Consider the following 16,909-nt stretch of genomic DNA (forward strand, 5'->3'; position numbering starts at 1 on the left):
AGTCTGTGCCGAGGTGGCTGTAAAACAGGGCCGGTGAAGGCCCTTCTGGGAGAGCGCACACATGTGTGCCCTCAGGCCATTGGCTTCCTGCCCAGAACCACGGGGGCTTCAGTGCTCCAAACCCATGCTAACCTTTTCTTATTTTTCCTCTTTTTGTTTAATTTAAGGGGGGAAAATCCAAGGAAAAGGTATAAATTGTCCTGGGAGTGGGGGAGAGGCTCCTAGCTGGAGAGGCCATTATTGTTGGCAGGTACCTGGGTCACACTAATACAATAAGGAAGAAAGGAGCATCGAGTGAATTAAGATTGGAGGGATGGGCTGTAAATTACACTGCTCTGAACTCCATCAGTCTCCAGGGTGTTAACCGAGAGGTGTAAGGCAAGTCCCCAGTTCCCAGCGCCTTTCACAGATGTAGCAAAACAGGAACCACACATGTTTGGGGAAGGGGATATGAAGATGGGGTTGAAAAAAATCCTCCTGGCCCCCAGGATAGCTGTAAAGTCCAAGTGAGATCTGGGGCTGTAACCACACCCCCACTTCCCTGCTCTTACCTAGACCCCTGGGCCTAAGCTCTTCTGTGAGCATGGGGGAGGTGAGGCCTGGTCTCCCTCTGCAGCCTGTCCCTCCCTGCTTCCGGCGTTGCACAGAGGCTGGTGAGTGGGGCCGACTGGAGGTCAGAAAAGGGGTGTGGGGAGCTCTCAGAGCCCATGCAGCTGGAGCTGCAGCGCCCAGGCAGGCCCCTGGATGCTGGGGGCGCCAAGTCCGCCCACCCAGGGCTTTGAGGCCACACTCTCCGGCTCAGCCCACGCTCTGTCTTGTTGCCTGAGACAGCTCCTCCTGTTGGTTCTGCCCACCTTGCTGCTTTTCTCCTGAGTTCTTTTCGTTCCCATTGCCATTTGGAATTGTTCAGAGACCAGGGCAGGGTACATGGTTTGGGAAGTTGGTCAGAAGTGTTTGATTCCTAACCAAACCCCCAGGGCAAAGCAGTCACTGAAAATGCTCCTCCAGGCATGAGGCGTGGCCTCTTGGCACCTCATGCTGGCCCTGGCCCTGTGAATCCCCCGCTTCCTCACTGCCTCTCTGAGGCTTTGCTGTGATTTGTGCTGCTGTCGGGCGGGGTCAGGTTTCCTGAGCAGTTGCAAACATCCCACCTGAAACATAACAGGCTCTTCCTCTGGCCACATCTATTGTTTCCCTCAGCATTATGGCCACAGTCTTGCTCTGTGGCCAGCAATGACATGTGTTCTCAAAATAGCTTCTCTCCCCTGTCCCTTTCCCGCCCACCCGCCCTCCTGAAGATGTAGTCCCTCTTTTGTGGTGGCCCCAGGAGTTCCACTCTAAATTTAGCTGCCGTCCATTCATACTGCCACCCAGCTAGGGGGGGCTGTTGTGGAACAATGGGGTATGCACAGAGCCCCCCACACCTGTATGGAAGCTGGCGGAAGGCAGACACTCTGGCCTGGCTCCTGGCTGTCGGAGACAGGGTGGGAGCCAGCACAGCACCAGGCCAGGGGCACGTTCACGTCAAGGCAGGAAAGCACATCAGCCTGTGGAGCGGGCATCCGCCCTTCCCACCCAGACCCGCTCCAGCCTCCCCAAAACCTGAGTGCTGGGCCCTAGCTTTTGCTCCAGCACCATCCACTGGGGGCCTGGCTTCCCACAGAGTGGCCAGGCCACTGTCGGAAACGCCCTCAGGCTGCTGCTCGGAGCAGGCTCAGAGGTGTCATGCTTAGCCCTGCCCCTCCCTCTCCATCAGGAAAGGGCCTGCCTGCTTCTTTGGCTTTTTAGATCAAGTTATCAGTTAAAATTCAATCAGATTATCATTAAGTGCCCTTCAGCTCTGAGAGCCAGTGACTGAGCCCACTGTCCCCTGAAGTCCTGTGATACAACAGGCGGTATGTGAGGTGTGACAACGGAAACGGCAAGAAAAGTAGGCAGTTCTCCTGGAGCACTTGACAGTCTAGTTTGAAAATAAGATCAGTCCTCCTAAAACAGTAAGAAATAGCAAACAAATTGCCATAGTTATCATTTTTAAAAAGAGTGCAAGAATATATTAAGCTCTGTGGTACGTTTGGACATCCAGAAAAGGGGTTCTAAGCAGCAGTGTTTTCATTAGCAGTGTACCCCAAATGAAGATGCTCCTCCTCCTGCTCCCAGAGGATGCTGCTGGCGGCCCTGCCTGCCTTTCTAGCACGCTTAGTATCTGCCCTCATTGGCTTCTGCTGGCCCAAGATGAACAGTCAGCCAGTGCTTATCTCACCCACTGTTCCTATTTTTATTTTATTTCCAATTTTTCATCTACATCCACATAGTTAAGATACATACATACAATAAGTCTTTTAATAGAAATCAGTAGCCGGGCGTGGTGGCACATACCTGTAGTCCCAGCTACTCGGGAGGCCGAGGTGGGAGGATCACTTGAGCCTGGGAGTTTGAGGCTGCAGTGACCTGTGATCACACCACTGCACTCCAGCCTGGGTGACAGAGTTAGACTCTCTCTCTCTCTCTTTTTTTTTTTTTTTTTTGAGATGGAGTTTTGCTCTTATCACCCAGGCTAGAGTGCAGTGGCATGGTCTTGGCTCACTGTAACCGCTGCCTCCCGGGTTCAAGCGATTCTCCTGCCTCAGCCTCCCGAGTAGCTGGGGTTACAGGTGTGTGCCACCATCCCCGGCTGATTTTTTAAGTTTTAGTAGAGATGGGGTTTCACTATATTGTCCATGCTGGTCTCAAACTCCTGACCTCAAGCGACCCGCCCACCTCTGCCTCCCAAAGTGCTGGGATTACAGGCACGTGCCACCATGCCTGGCTAATTTTTATATTTTTAGTAGAGATGGGGTTTCACCATGTTGGTCAGGCTTGGATGAGACTCTGTCTTTTTTTTTTTTTTTTTTTTTTTTTTGAGAGGGAGTCTCGCTGTGTTGCCTAGGCTGGAGTGCACTGGCACTATCTCGGCTCACAGCAACCTCCACTGCCTGGGTTCAAGCAGTTCTCCTGCCTCAGCCTCCCGAGTAGCTGGGATTACAGGCATGAGCCGCCACGTCCAGCTAATTTTTGTATTTTTAGTAGAGACGGGGTTTCACGATGTTGCCCCGGCTGGTCTCGAACTCCTGACCTCATGATCCACCCGCCTCAGCCTCCCAAAGTGCTGGGATTATAGGCGTGAGCCACCGTGCCTGGCCTGAAACTCGTGTCTCTTTAAAAGAGAAACGCTGGGCACAGTGGCTCACGCCTGTAATCCCAGCACTTTGGGGGACCGAGGCGGGCAGATCACTTGAGGTCAGGAGTTCGAGACCAATGTGGCCAACATGGTGAAAACCCATCTCTACTAAAAATACAAAAATTAGCCGGGCGTGTTGGCTCACGCCTGTAATCCCAGCTACTTGGGAGGCTGAGGCAGGAGAATCACTTGAACCCGGGAGGCAGAGATTGCAGTGAGCCGAGATCACACCACTACACTCCAGCCTAGGCATCAGAGCAAGACTCCATCTCAAAACAAAACAAACAAAAAAACACTCAGTAGTCCTCTACTCCACCTCTCCTCGTCCCCAGTTCTATTTCCTGGTGGTTCTCCCCTGATATTTATGCTCTGGATATGTAGAAAATAAAAAATAGAGTTAGGAAGGAAGAAAGGAAGCTGGCATTTGTTGAGTTACTAATATGTGTCAGGCACTTTGCTAGGTACTTTCATATATAAGGTGAATGTGGAAATTTCCTGTGTTACAAAGCTTCTAATTTCTGTTGAAGACATTGCTCTGGCCAGAGAGGCTCAGGGATGAATGATTCTTCACCCTGTAGAGGAAAGGAAACAGCCGCACCCCCTATGGGACCCCCTAAGCAGAAGGAAGACCTCAGAAGGCCCTCTCCTGGTCTTGCTCTGCTTCATGATCCAGGCTCTCCAAGTGCCACACCTCCTGTGTCAGCTCATTGAATTGCTGTTATTTGTAATGGTGTGTCTCAGCTTGCAGCGGTAAGCATCATAAGATCGTCTCCACCGTAGAGAAGGAACTTAACCTGCAAAAGTTTTCCCTGGAGACCCAAGCCTGTTAGCTTCCTCCTTAGGTATTATTGTATATGATCTCCTTCCCAGTTCTCTGCCAGCTTGCTCCAGGAAACTCCCATACCTTGGAGAAAGTTGGTTACTTAGCACCTTCCAGAAACAGAATTATTTTTCTCTTCCACATTTTATGCCAACTTGGGTCCTTATTGCCACCAATCTGATTCAGAGTGTCCATACGTTGCTTGGGTTCCAAGTGCACTATCCAGGGATCACTGTGGCCCAACCTTAGCTGCCGTTAGAAGGTTCCTGTGGAACCCTCCTTCCGGGTCAGCACGCTTGACTCCATGCCAGGGCCAGTCTGTCTGAACCACAGCATTCCGATTGCACCCCCCTCACCCCCACCAGAGGCTTCTGCAGCTTTTTACTCATACAAACAAAAATAAACCTCACTACCGGCCTCTGAACTCTGCAGCGGCATGCTTCCCGTGCTCCCCAAGTGTCCCATGGCTGCGAGTGGGGACTTGGCACTCTCCCCACCGACATCACTTTTTCACTCCCTGCGCATCCTGTGTCCTCCTCTTACCGTGCGACCCAGAGATCGGAATGGGACGTGACGGCCGGCACAGGCGCCGTGCACAGCTGCCAGGAATCTGACGGGTAAAATCTGGAAAAGTTGGGAGGGCAGATGCTAAACACACACACACACACAGCACCACTCAGAAAGGGCCGGAAATGCAGACACCCGTAGAAGGGTGCCTGTGGACTCCGAAGCCCTCCTCGGCCTGCCGCTCTTTTTAAGGGGACTGAGCCAGTCTTGTGACCCAGGTGTGACCGCCCTAGAGGCCCACTGGTACCCCAGGAGAAGAGGGAGCAGCTTCATCTCATCTCCTGAGACTCCATGAGGGCATGCGGGGAACAGGAAGCAGTTGTTTGGTGACTCACTGGGCAGAGCCAGGTTAAGGGAAGTTGTCTGCGGGCGTCCCTGGGACCGGATGATGGCAGCACAGCTCTGACCACCCTCACGGGGCTTGGCCCCACCCCACACCCAGGGAAGCCCCCTCTGAAAGGCTGTGGCCTATTCACCTTTCTAGTCGCAAGCCAGAGCTAAGAACCCGGGGAAGTTAGAGCATCTCTGGACCTCGCTTCTAGATTTTTCTTCTGTCCTGCCATCAGAACACCAGGTAGGCTCAGTTTGTCCCCAGCATCCCTCGGCCACCTGGCTTCAGGGCTCTCCTGCCTAATTGCCAGCAATAGAGGTAGGATGGTACCAGGGCTTAGGAACTGACTGTTCACATAGGGTAAAAAAAAATGCAGCCAGTTCCACTTCCTTGATAGAGTCAGACCAGGCTGGACGGTCGCTTCTCAAGGCAGGAGAACTGAGATTGGAGTGGACTTGTGGGACAGGGGCAGAGGCAGAGGCACAGTGCAGAGCCAGACCCCCAGCCCCTGTCACTCCAGCTGCCACTGCTCCCAAGTCTCCCTGAGCCATGCTTGTTCTGTCCCTGCTCACCCAGAAAGATAGATTTGAGAGCCACGGTACCAGGAAAGCATGTCTGGCAGCAGAAGAGCTAGACAGAGAGCACATGGCCTGAGAAATGAGGAAAGAGAGTGCTGATGCTCCTCCGCAAGGGGAGAAAGGGCAGAGGGGTTTACTGAGCCTGAGCAGGACCATTTCCTGTTCTTACAAGATGCCCAAGCCAGGTTTGTTGGAGTGCACGTCACCCTCTAGGTGGCAGCCCTATGCAGAGGGTCAGTGACCCCGCGTCCCATGGGAAGGTAGCCCACAGTAGTGGCACCTTGCTCTCATGAGGTGAGATCAGTAGGAAGGCTTCAGCAGAGCGGGCCCCTGAGCTGCATTTCTCATGCCTGCCAGCGTCCTGTAGCCTGTGCCTTCACCAGCTGTGGTGGCAGTGGCAGCACAACTTACTCATAGGGAGAGGTCCCTGGCAGGTCACAGAGAAGCCACCCCCATCATTTGAAGGCATGCCCTTTCAGTTTTACTGTCATTGTCAGTGAAACCTGAGCAGCCTCCTCACTGACTGTTGGTGGCCAGGACCAGCACTGTGGGCCCCATCTCGGTTGGCACGCACGTCCACTTCCCCTGCCCTGTGCCTGCATCTGGATCTCTGCAAGTTGCTCTGTGGCAGAAGGCCATGAGAGGGTGTGACAGGGCTGGGACCTGCCCTCCTGGCCCCGCCAGGTTTGTGTGGGTGCCCTCTACCTCCCTGCTCAGGGAGCCTGCTGTCTGGGCAGATGCCAGCAGACCAGTTCGATTCTTGGCCATGGTCCCCAGAAGAGGAAGCAGTACAGTAGTGGCCATGTTCTCTAGTGACAGACATACCCAGAGCCTGTCTCAAAGGGCCACTGCCACACGTGTAAGGCTGTCAGAGAAGAAAATCAGGCTTTCGCAAATGTGCATCTCTCGGGAACTTCCCTGAGAAACGTCAAAGTCCACAGGGAAGGCAAGCGCTGGGCCACGTGCTTGGTGAGAGGCGCTAGAGGAGGCGGTGGGTCAGTGGGGCCAAGGAGGCTCTTCTGCTTTTATTCTTTTGTCTGCTTTTTTGTTTGGCAGTTTAGCTTGCACTAGTAAGCATACGACTAGGCTGTCAGTTGCTTAGTACCATGATATGGTTGCTGAAGAAGAGGCTAAGAAAAAAAGTGACAAAGTCAGTTTAAAGAAAAACGTCGAGTAAATAATAGTGTAGCTTGTACAGATTCATGGCAAAGGAGCAGAAGTAGAACAGAAAAGACCCGTGTTTAGGAAACTGTGTTGGTCAAGGGCAAGGTGGTGGGCCATTGTGATCGACCTGGGTGTTGCTCTTTGCAGACACGTGAGTTGGGTCTTGATTCATCACATTGCACGGACATCGGCTGCTGCTGCAGGAGAATTTCGCGTTATTAGCTGTCAGTATCACTTTTTTGTGTAGCGTTTGAGTTTAACTTCATTGTTCGTTGTTTGTTGTTGTTGTTTTTGTTTTTTGAGACAGGGTCTCGTTCTGTCACCCAGGGTGGAGTGCAGTGGTGCGATCGCAACTCACTGCAGCGTCCGCCTCCAGGGCTCAGGCAATCCTCCCATGTCAGCCTCCCAAGTAGCTGGGACCACAGGCGTGTGCCACCACACCCAGCTAATTTTTTTTTTGTAGAGACGGGGTTTCAGCATGTTGCCCGGGCTATATTTTATTTTGTTTTGTTTTCTTTTAGCTACACAGTGAAGTAAGTTAAAATAACAGATTCTATTTGCATATTCATGTCTAGATTGAAAAGTACCTCCTCTGTAGGCTTTCTAGATAATATATGTGAAACCACTTTCCTATCTAAGGAACCTAATTCTCCCTTGTTGAATTTTTGTCCCAGTCTTTCTTACTTTGAGAGACCTGTTACTTTGAATATCCTCAGGATCCTTTCTCGGCCCTAGGCAGGGTTTTACCCATGCCATTCCCTGGGCCACTTGATCTCTTTTTATTGCAGCAGTGCTGTGCTCAGCCCTTGGGCCTATCCCTCAGGCCTGACAGGGACTGGTTATTAATCTGAAGGGGAAGAGGTTCCTAGGGGCAGGATGCTGACACACCGTAGTGTCAGGGCCCTGGCTCACCCACCTGCTTGCCTGCTCGCTGTCTGGCTCATTCACCACTCTGTCCCCGTAGGCTGTCCTGGAGGACCACAGTCAGATGAGGCAGATGGAGCTCGAAATCAGACCTTTGTTCCTCGTACCAGACACTAACGGCTTCATTGACCACCTGGCCAGTCTGGCGCAGCTGCTGGAGAGCAGGAAGTACATCCTGGTGGTGCCCCTCATCGGTGAGTCAGGCGGGAAGGGCAGAGCAGCCTTGCACGTGCACAGCAGCCCCCTCCACACACGCCCCACGGCCTGGGGGCCAGGCAGGCAGAGCCCTGCTGTGCGTGTGTAAGACGGGATTTGCAGGGGAGTAGGGAATGCGTGGGGCAAAGAAAATTGTTTAATAATCAAAGCAGTTCAAATTATCATGGCTGATCCATGGCTTAAACTGCTTGAGCAAATGGACTCCTGTGTCCCAGCAACCAGAGGCTGCATGAGCCCAGCCCTTGTTTTTATCCTTATAAAGCTTGCAGTAAAACAGCAAAGCTGGTTCCCGTTATTGGTAAACACTCAGCCCTGGCAGATAACGGCAGTGCTGCTGGGTGGTCTGGCAGGGAGGCTGGGAGGATTTTGAAGTGGTTAGATGCCTTTGGTCTGATTGTCTTGTAGCTTTTCATGATCATTCTGTTGGTTCGAGGTAGCATTCTTCTGGCCAGTGTCACCCTAAGGCTAGGCCAGCAGGAACCCTCCAGAGCAAGCCCTTGGCTCATGCCTGTGGATTCCTACCACTTGGGCCCTTACCACTGTCTGGGCCTTGGTGCTGGTGCAGGGTCAGCATCTCAGGACCCAGCTAGCTTGCTTTCCCACCCTCTAGCCAGAGAGGCCCAGCTGGGCCGTCTCCACGGGACTGTCTGGGTACCCTTAGTTCTTGGAGCTCTGTGGTGGGTCAGCCTCAGGGTGGGCTCTGGGCTCTGGGCTCGTATCTAGCTGATGGCCTCTGCGGAGGGAGAGGGTCTAGGAGATGATTGAGAGGCCCAGGCGTTTGCACATCCCCTTCTCAGCAGCTACTTGGAGCAAGTTTGAGAGCCTTGTCTTCTGGAAAAGCCACCAGACTGGCAGTCTGCCTGCCAAGCCACCTTTGACATCCATGCCAAGATGTTCCAATGGGCCTTCCCTCCCAGTCCCAAGTGTCTTAGTGCCAGATGGGGGTGGAAACAAAGGGCAGGAAACATCCGCCCCTGCAGAGGCTGCAGAACCCTGGGGGGTTGTGGGAAACACGTTAGCACCACCTGAGAATGTTGGCACTGAAGCAGCCCTCCTCCCTGCCTCCACCCTCCCCGTCTTCCTTCCCCTCCCCATGTGGCCTGGCCAGAACCTCTTAAATCCAGGCCCTTAGACCTAAGGGAAGGCTTTCTGCTCTTCAACAGTAGAGCAGTTTCTGTCACCAAGGCAGGGCAGCAAAACGATCACGTTGTCCCAGGCTTTCCCTTCTCCTCACTGGGGCGGGCTGCCTTGCCAGGTCATATGTCTCTCTGCTTTCCTACCCAGGAGCTTTTCAGGGGAAAGAAAGTGTTTTGCTAGATGGTCAGGAAATGGTACAACTGAAAGAGGCTGCGGACATCTCAGGAGCCCCCTAAGAGCCGGAAGGTGCCTCAGATGCCGTCCCAGGCTACCAGGGTTTTTCGTCACCAGGACTGATCGTACCCCAGGCTGTGGGCTCAGTCTCCTTGTTCTTGAGAGATCCAGTGAAAGGCAGGGCTGTAGCCCTTGGCCCTGAGGAGCTTAGGGTTTAGTAAGGAAATCCGGATTCGGTGGGGAGGGAGCAAACGTATGAGAAAACCCAGCAGATACATGCAGGACGAAGAGACGACGCCTAAGGGTGCTGGGAACTGACAGTTGTGCTGCAGCCATGCAGGCCAGCCTCTCTGGACCTGCCTTAGCTGGGCAGGCCCCTGGACTCTCCCAGGGGCTGTAAGAGGAGGGCTCCTGTTTACTGATGCTTTCCTTGGTGGACTCACGCCCTGTGCCCAGAGCAGCAAAGGGTTAAGCCGCCAGCTTTCCCTTCTTGTTTCTGGTGCTCTTTAACCTGCTCTGTGCTCCGCAGACCTGACCCCAGCGTGGAGAAGCCCCGCCTGGTGCAGAATCACAAACAAGCTTCCTCTTTGAAGCCTGTTTAGTTTGGAAGCAGGAAAGCAGATTTTGGGATAGAATACCCGTTTTTCCTGTTTGATGTTGTTTGCTGTACCGTACACCCGTCTACCACTGCTTCCCAGCCTCAGCCATGCATTGTGTGGACACTGCAGCTTCAGGGTGCCGAAAACATGGGCATTGTGTGTGTGTGTGTATTCCCACATGGGCTCTTTCCAGAAAGTGTCTCCGAATACCCAGACAATGAGTGCCAGGCTCACCATGGAACAGCATGCTCACGCCGGCTCCCTGAGCCATGAATCACTGCGCTAAGGAGAGGCCTCAGACCCCAAACTCTCCCAGAGCCCCCGAGGAGCACATATTTCCCACTTGACCTCAGGCTTTTGGCTGGAATTTTGGAAAGAATCTTCACCAGAAAATGAAGCCATGTCCCAGACACATAGGCAGGCAGACAGGCACACACACACACACACATACACACACACAGACACATACACATGTACACACACACACACGCATACACATACACCCAGACGCATACACACGTACACACACAACGCACACACACACGCACGTACACACACAGACACACATACATGCACACACAGACACACACACACACACATACACACACACACGTGCACTATCAGAGAAGGTAGATGTGCCAAGGTTCTGGTCTTGAGGAATACCAGGGCCTTGCAAATGAGGCTGTGACTGCCCCTTCCTCCATGGTGACCTCCCTGCACTCCACCAGTGGGGTTGGGGGTAGAACTTTACCCCTCCTGGACTGCTGTGTGTGGGGGCCCAAAGAGTTGAGGAAGGATGCCTCCCTTTCCCTTGAGCTGCTGCATACCCTGGACTCTCCTGAGGGACCCTTGCACGTTGGTCCTGTAACCAAGGAATGCAATAGAGGGACCAGATTTCTTCCTCTAAATACAGCAGCTCCAGAAGATTCCTCTAAGTTCCTCCCAAGAGGAGGGCAGGGCCCAGGAGAAGAGACAGAAAGGGAGTAGAGTCCTGTGAAATCTCAAGACACTTCTTGCCCCGACAAGCTTCCCTCCGGCCCTAGTTAAGTTCGAGACACTTTTTTGCCCCCACAAGCTCTCCTCCTGCCCTAGTTTCACTGGAAGACTCCTGTGGGGGAAGGATGGCTTCTGGTCTGGGAAGGTGCTGGCTGGGAAAGTGAATGGACAGAGGCCTAGGATAAAAGCTGATTGCTGAGGCTGATACTTTGTGGGGCTCTGTCTCATCAGTGATCAATGAGCTGGACGGCCTGGCCAAGGGGCAGGAGACAGACCACCGGGCTGGGGGCTACGCCCGTGTGGTACAAGAAAAGGCCCGCAAGTCCATCGAGTTCCTCGAGCAGCGATTCGAGAGTCGGGACTCTTGCCTGCGAGCCCTGACCAGCCGTGGCAATGAACTCGAATCCATCGCCTTCCGCAGTGAGGACATCACTGGCCAGCTGGTGAGACCCCGTGGCAGGAAGGGAAAGCCCACAGCCAGCTTCCAGAACAAGGTCTCCAGGAAGGAAGGGCTGAAGGAGGCCCGTCAGCCTGGGCAGCTGAGGGCCAGCCACCATGGAGGCCCAGGTGGGGGAGTTCCTTCTCCCCTAAATCGCTCTTAGCACAGTCAGACCAGGCCAGGCAGGGCCAGGGCACGCATGGGAGGGATCGGGGAGGTGGCCCTGCCCAGGGCCCCAGAGGCAGAGGATCCCTCCTGCTCCACATGGCGCCCCCTTCTGCCCAGTGGTGCTTCTCACACATGTCTTCCTCCAGGGTAACAACGATGATCTCATCCTCTCCTGCTGCCTCCACTACTGCAAAGACAAGGCTAAGGACTTCATGCCCGCCAGCAAAGGTACAGCTTTGCCTCTGCCTTGGGATCTTCCATCCCCACTGCCCTACCTCATCCTACCCATCCTCAGCCCCTGAGAAGGGCTCCACTGACTCTAGCCTGGGAAGTCTAAGGAATCAGTGCTAGGGCTGATGCACGCCTGAGGCCCAACCTCCCTGTCCTGGCTCCCCCAGCCCCAGGGAATGCCAGGTGCACCCTGGGCCAACTAGAGATGAGCCTAGCCCAGGAAGCCCAGCCCTAGGCCGCAAGGTTCTTCACCCAGCGTGCATCCATTTCCTTTCTTGGGTGTCCTCAGTGAGTTCCATTTGACAGCAAGAATGTCTTTATGATTCACTGTAGCTGGTTCTGGCCATGGTCTCCCGAGCCCAGCCCTCTGCAGCTCTGAGGGCAGCCCTCAGGGGTCCCTGGGGCACACTTCCCTTTCTTGGCCATGCTCACCTTCCTACCTTCTCCGTTCACCCCTGAGTGTTTACCCTATTTCAGGCCTGGAGCAGAGGCACTTCCCCAGTGAATAGTGGGCTTTGCTTCCTGGTCTCTTTGGTCACAAGCTGTAGCACTTTGGCTAGAGTTGGAGGTTAGTGAGAGCTTGAGGACTGAGCCCTTAGCCCGGTTTTCAAGACCTTTTGGGGTAAGCAGAATCTCATCTTTGGGCCAAAGCCCCACTCTGGGGTTCTCACCCAAGCACTTGACCACCTCACCCTCAACCCTGAGCTGGCCTTCATGCATCACCCTACAGGTCAGTGACACGAGGGTTTTCTGCTCCTGGCTCCCAGGATTCTGGCATTTTTTTCATTTGGAAGGAATTCCTAGGACCTGCCAGCTCTGTGTCATCTGCAGAGCTGGCAGTTCTCACCTTTTCGTTTATGTCTACCTATAAGTGGTCTCTTGTCATTGCCTTTCCATCTCTGCTGCTCTCTCCTTTCTGTCTGTGTTTCTAGCCCTTGCATTCAGGCTGCTCTGGGAGTTGACTCTCTCCTGCATCCTCTCCCCACACAGACACAGCCCCTCACTCCTGCATGAGTCTCTTTACTAGGGGCTGGTTACGAGCCCGCAGCTGCTGCTCAAGAGAGGTCCTGTCCTGCCACCAGGTTTGCATGCCATATCCCTCAGGACCAGATATGAGCATTAAAGTCATAAAAGGAGACCTGGCTGAGCCAAACAGAGGAGCTTATGTTCTGTAGCCTCTGAGTATCCCCTCATCCGAGGCCATCCTCTCCCCTCTGCCCACCACAGCCCCTTGCCTCCCTTCACATTCTCCTTCCTCCTGTCCTCTTCTCTGACCACTACCAACCCCACAAACCTCTCCCTCCCAAATCCTCCAAACTCCTCCCCAGGCTGAAAGCCAGTTCTCAGCCTCCCTGCCTGGAGCTGGCAAGCCTGAGCTTCCTAGAGGGGTACCTCCTGAGAGAGAGGTAGGCAGGATTGCCAAAGGCCTTGTTGGGAAGTGTGGTTCCAGGACTGCTGGGCCCCACCCCAGCCTCAGAACTTTCTTTCTCAGAACGGACACATTTTGGCTTTGGCCCTACCAGTCCGCCCACCCCCGACTTCACCCCAAACAGCCTACAGGAACCCATTGCCATCCTGGGGACCGCCCCTATCAGAATTACATCAGCAATGGCTGGTGTAATCAAACCTCATTTGTCAGTGTGAATTCTTAGCAGATTAACTTGTCAGATTCACAGAGAAACCGTCACTAAATGTTTATGTGTAAACGATGTTGAATTTTAAAATCATGTGGATTATGGCGGATGGGGCCTGACAAGATGACAGTCTCTGGTTTCTAACAAAGTGAAGTTACCAGTGTCAAAACAGAGGATGTTTATTGTGAAAAATGTCTTAAAGTATCCACAGAAACCCCTGCAGACCCCTGCCAGCAATGTCGGGCCTTGGTTGGCTGACCTAAGGCCTGGGACGCTCCTGGTTTGAGGCCCAGGGCAGGAATGGTGGGGCCGCGACAGACGCAGCCAGCCAGCTGGGAGCCCCACACAGCCCTGCATACCACCACCCCAGCCACACTTATCTGCAGAGGGGCCCGGCCCAGGCAGCTGAGTAGTCTGAGTATCCCCTCACCCAAGGCCACCTTCCCTTCCCCTCTGCCCACCACAGCCCCTTGCCTGCCTTCACACTCTCCTTCCTCCTGTCCTCTTCTCTCACCACCACCAACCCCACAAACCTCTCCCTCCCGAATCCTCCAAACTCCTCCCCAGGCTGAAAGCCAGTTCTCAGCCTCCTTGCCTGGAGCTGGCAAGCCTGAAACTGCTCAGGTCAGACATGGATATTTGCAGCCCCCCACCCCCGGCAGCCCATGCAGTCAGTGAGCACGGCAGGACACTTCCTGTGCCTTGCTGTCTGCCGGACCTGGACCTCTGTCAGGAGATGCCCAGCCTGGGACTGAGGAGTGACCTGCCACCCCAGCAGGCGTGTCAGGGTAGGGATGTCACCTGTGTGAGTGCTTGTCCCTGGCTTAAATTCTCTCCAACGTGTTAACGATTAGGGAGTTAAGGAAAGAGAGGTAGTGGAGAGACTGTACTAAAAAAAAAAAAGTCACCTAGAAAGAATGAAAGGTATCTGTGCCACTGTAGAAAGATCTTTTAAGTATATACTCTGAAAGTGTGGCTAATATGATCATGATGATGTAGGAAAAAAAAGGTTATACGTCCAAGTGTATGTACTTGTAAATGTGCCTAAAGAAACCTGGAAGGATACACACATCTTCCCTGGGGTACAAGACAGAGAACTGGGATCATCGTCTTAACTCTACTCTTCCTTTTTACTCTTCTGTTCTCTTAGAGACTTTTGCCTGTATACATGGATTACTGTTATTTAGCAGGGGCGATCGGTTGGCCAAAGCCTTGGTGTGCCCTTGGCACAATTCTGCAAAGACCCTTACCCTCGCCTCTCTCCTCAGGGCTCCCTTAAGCTAACCCCTCCCCCCACATCTGGAAAACCCTGGATACATTTTCTGTTCCATCTTTAGTTTTCTGCCTCTGGATGGCTAAAGCTTCAACCTGCTCACTTTTAGAGGGAGAAGACTTGTTAAAAAAAAAAAAAAAAAAAGTGGGGTTTGGGGAGAGCGGTGTTGTGATCTGGGGGCCAGCCATGTGGTAAAAAGGAGTAGAGGTCAAGGGGCTGCTTCTGTTTCCTCAGTTTAGGGTCCTGGGAGACAGGTCTTTGGAGGCTGGTGGGTTTGGGCAGCTCTCGGGAACTAGGCAGAAGAGAGTCCTGTATGGGAGGCGGGAGTCAAGGCAGAAGCCCAGTGCAGCCCTCTCTAAGCCAGCAGGGGAGGGGCCCCGGGGTTGAGAGCCCGGATGGAGGAAAGGACTTGTAGAAGGGCCAAGAAATGGCTAGCGTGGCACCCCCTCCCCAGGACCACATTCTCCAGGGTGAGAAGAGCAGCCAGCCCTCTGCCTCCTGTCCTCAGTGACAGCCTTCTGCTCTCTCATGCCCACAGAGGAGCCAATCCGGCTACTGCGGGAGGTGGTGCTGTTGACAGATGACCGGAACCTGCGTGTGAAGGCGCTCACAAGGAATGTTCCTGTACGGGACATCCCAGCCTTCCTCACGTGGGCCCAGGTGGGCTGAGGGAGCCACACTGGGGCCCACCCCTGTGGAACCATTCCTGAAGGGCCACCAGGCGCCCAGTGTAGCACGGAAGATGCCCACGTGCCTGAGCCACTAATCCACCCAGACAATAAACCATCCTCTTCCAACCCACTCCGTGGCCATGCTGTGGGGGAGCTGCCCCTCACAGAGCCCCTCCCAAGGATCGGGCGGAAGCTGCTGGGACCCTCCTGGGCTGCCAGGATTTAGCAGGGAGGTGGCTGACTACAGCAACAGCAGCTGGGCAAGCCAGATAGGCCGCCCATGCTCTCAGCCTTTCTCCCTCCCCCGTCTCATTCCAAGGCTGGGGGAGGGCCTTCTCGCCTGGGGAACGCAGCCACTTTCTCCGGTGGAGACAGGGCAGGGGTTCAGAGTTTCCGTCAGATGCAGTGAAATCACAGGTCCCTTTCATCTTCAGAACCTCTATCCTGAATGTGTTCAAGAGGCTTTATGTCAGGAAGAAGTGCCCAGGGTGTGTGTCCCCAATCTCCCTGAGGTCTGGACTCGCCTATGGACCCAAGTTGGCTTCTAGACACCATGTTCCTTACAGCAGCCCTGGGCCCCCACCTCTTCTACCATCCACCCCAGACTTAACACACACCCTTACTGCTGCTCTTCTTCCTGCCCTTATCAACCTGGGTCCCTCACACTTTGCCAGTTGCTTCCCCGTGGACAGTCATGAGTCTAGAGGAAAGTGGCATCTGGTCTCAGGCCGTGCTCTCGATGGCCTCCACCTGCTCCCTCTCTCCTCACTGGCCTTTCTTTCAGTCTAGCTTCCTCTTCAGGAAATGTCCTGACTCTCCTCAGCTCCCCCTTCACCCCTCCTTGCCCACCTACCCTCCCGTCAGAATAGCCCCTCACCCTCTTTCCCCTTCTAGTTGATCCTTTTCACCTCCCTGATCCCCTTCATTTCTTCACCGCGGTTCCTCGTCATAGGGGTTCTCACTCTGAACCTTCCCTCTCTACTACCCAAGCCAGGAACCTAGTACAGCTCTCCCACCCAGGGCCTTCCACCCTCGGCTCCTGTGCTGGGAGAAACTTCCAGGAGTGGACAGCCCAGCCTGAGGCATTCCAGTGCCTGGGGCAACATCGCCTAACCTGGTTTCTAGCTTTCCCCTCACTTCCCGGAAGAACTGACACAGGGGCCTTTTCCTTGCCCCTTTAGCTGGTACCTCAGTGGGGAGGCTTCCTTACCAAGAATGAGTTCCTGAAACCCAGGGCCAGAGATGAGGACAACTTAGGGGAAGACAGGGTTTTCGGTGGAGCCAGGGGCAAATCTTAATGGGACCAGTGGAGGGCACCCCAGAGCCCATGGCCTGACTGCACAGCCTGCCTGGAGGATGGGTGCGCAGCTCTGCCCTCCCTGAGGCCCAGGACTATGCCAGAAGAGATGGGGTACCGTGCAGGGGAGCCAAGGCCAATAGTTTGGGGGTAAGAGTCCCCTAGAGTCTCAGAAGACTGGGCTCTTTGGAGTACAGGGTCCCCGGCCTCTCCTTTAAGATTCTCTCCCCAGCTGGAAGGCCGATGACTGGGTGGTTGGGAGGGAGACCCATCTCTCCTTTCTGTCCCGTTCGCAGCACTGGTTTTGTTTCCTTAATAAATTTTTAGTTATGAAACATACCTGACCTCTTGCTGATCTGTTTCTGGGACTGGGGAGGGAGGCAGGTCCAAGCCTCTGCACCTGTGTGAGGGGGGCCCTTTCTGGCCCCTCCACCCAGCAGGCGCAGCCCATCCAGGTCCTTGTGCAGGGGCAG

The 16,909-nt window shown here is 54.2% G+C and overlaps 1 protein-coding gene across 4 annotated transcripts in view; it reads left to right on the forward strand.

The window, feature by feature from the left end:
• SMG6 (SMG6 nonsense mediated mRNA decay factor) overlaps positions 1 to 16,775 on the forward strand; it is a 243,351-nt gene extending 226,576 nt beyond the window's left edge. For all 4 annotated transcript variants that reach the window (XM_058430964.1, XM_032138116.2, XM_032138117.2 and 1 more), the window contains 4 exons: positions 7,642 to 7,795; positions 10,955 to 11,166; positions 11,477 to 11,558; positions 15,007 to 16,775. In XM_058430964.1, coding sequence (XP_058286947.1) covers positions 7,642 to 7,795; positions 10,955 to 11,166; positions 11,477 to 11,558; positions 15,007 to 15,137 — 579 coding nt within the window. In that variant the 3' untranslated portion in view covers positions 15,138 to 16,775. The remainder of the gene's footprint in view (positions 1 to 7,641; positions 7,796 to 10,954; positions 11,167 to 11,476; positions 11,559 to 15,006) is intronic.
• The last annotated feature ends 134 nt before the right edge of the window (positions 16,776 to 16,909 follow it).

This window comes from Hylobates moloch, unplaced genomic scaffold (assembly GCF_009828535.3).
Source record: "Hylobates moloch isolate HMO894 unplaced genomic scaffold, HMol_V3 SCAFFOLD_19, whole genome shotgun sequence".
Lineage (NCBI taxonomy): Eukaryota > Metazoa > Chordata > Mammalia > Primates > Hylobatidae > Hylobates > Hylobates moloch.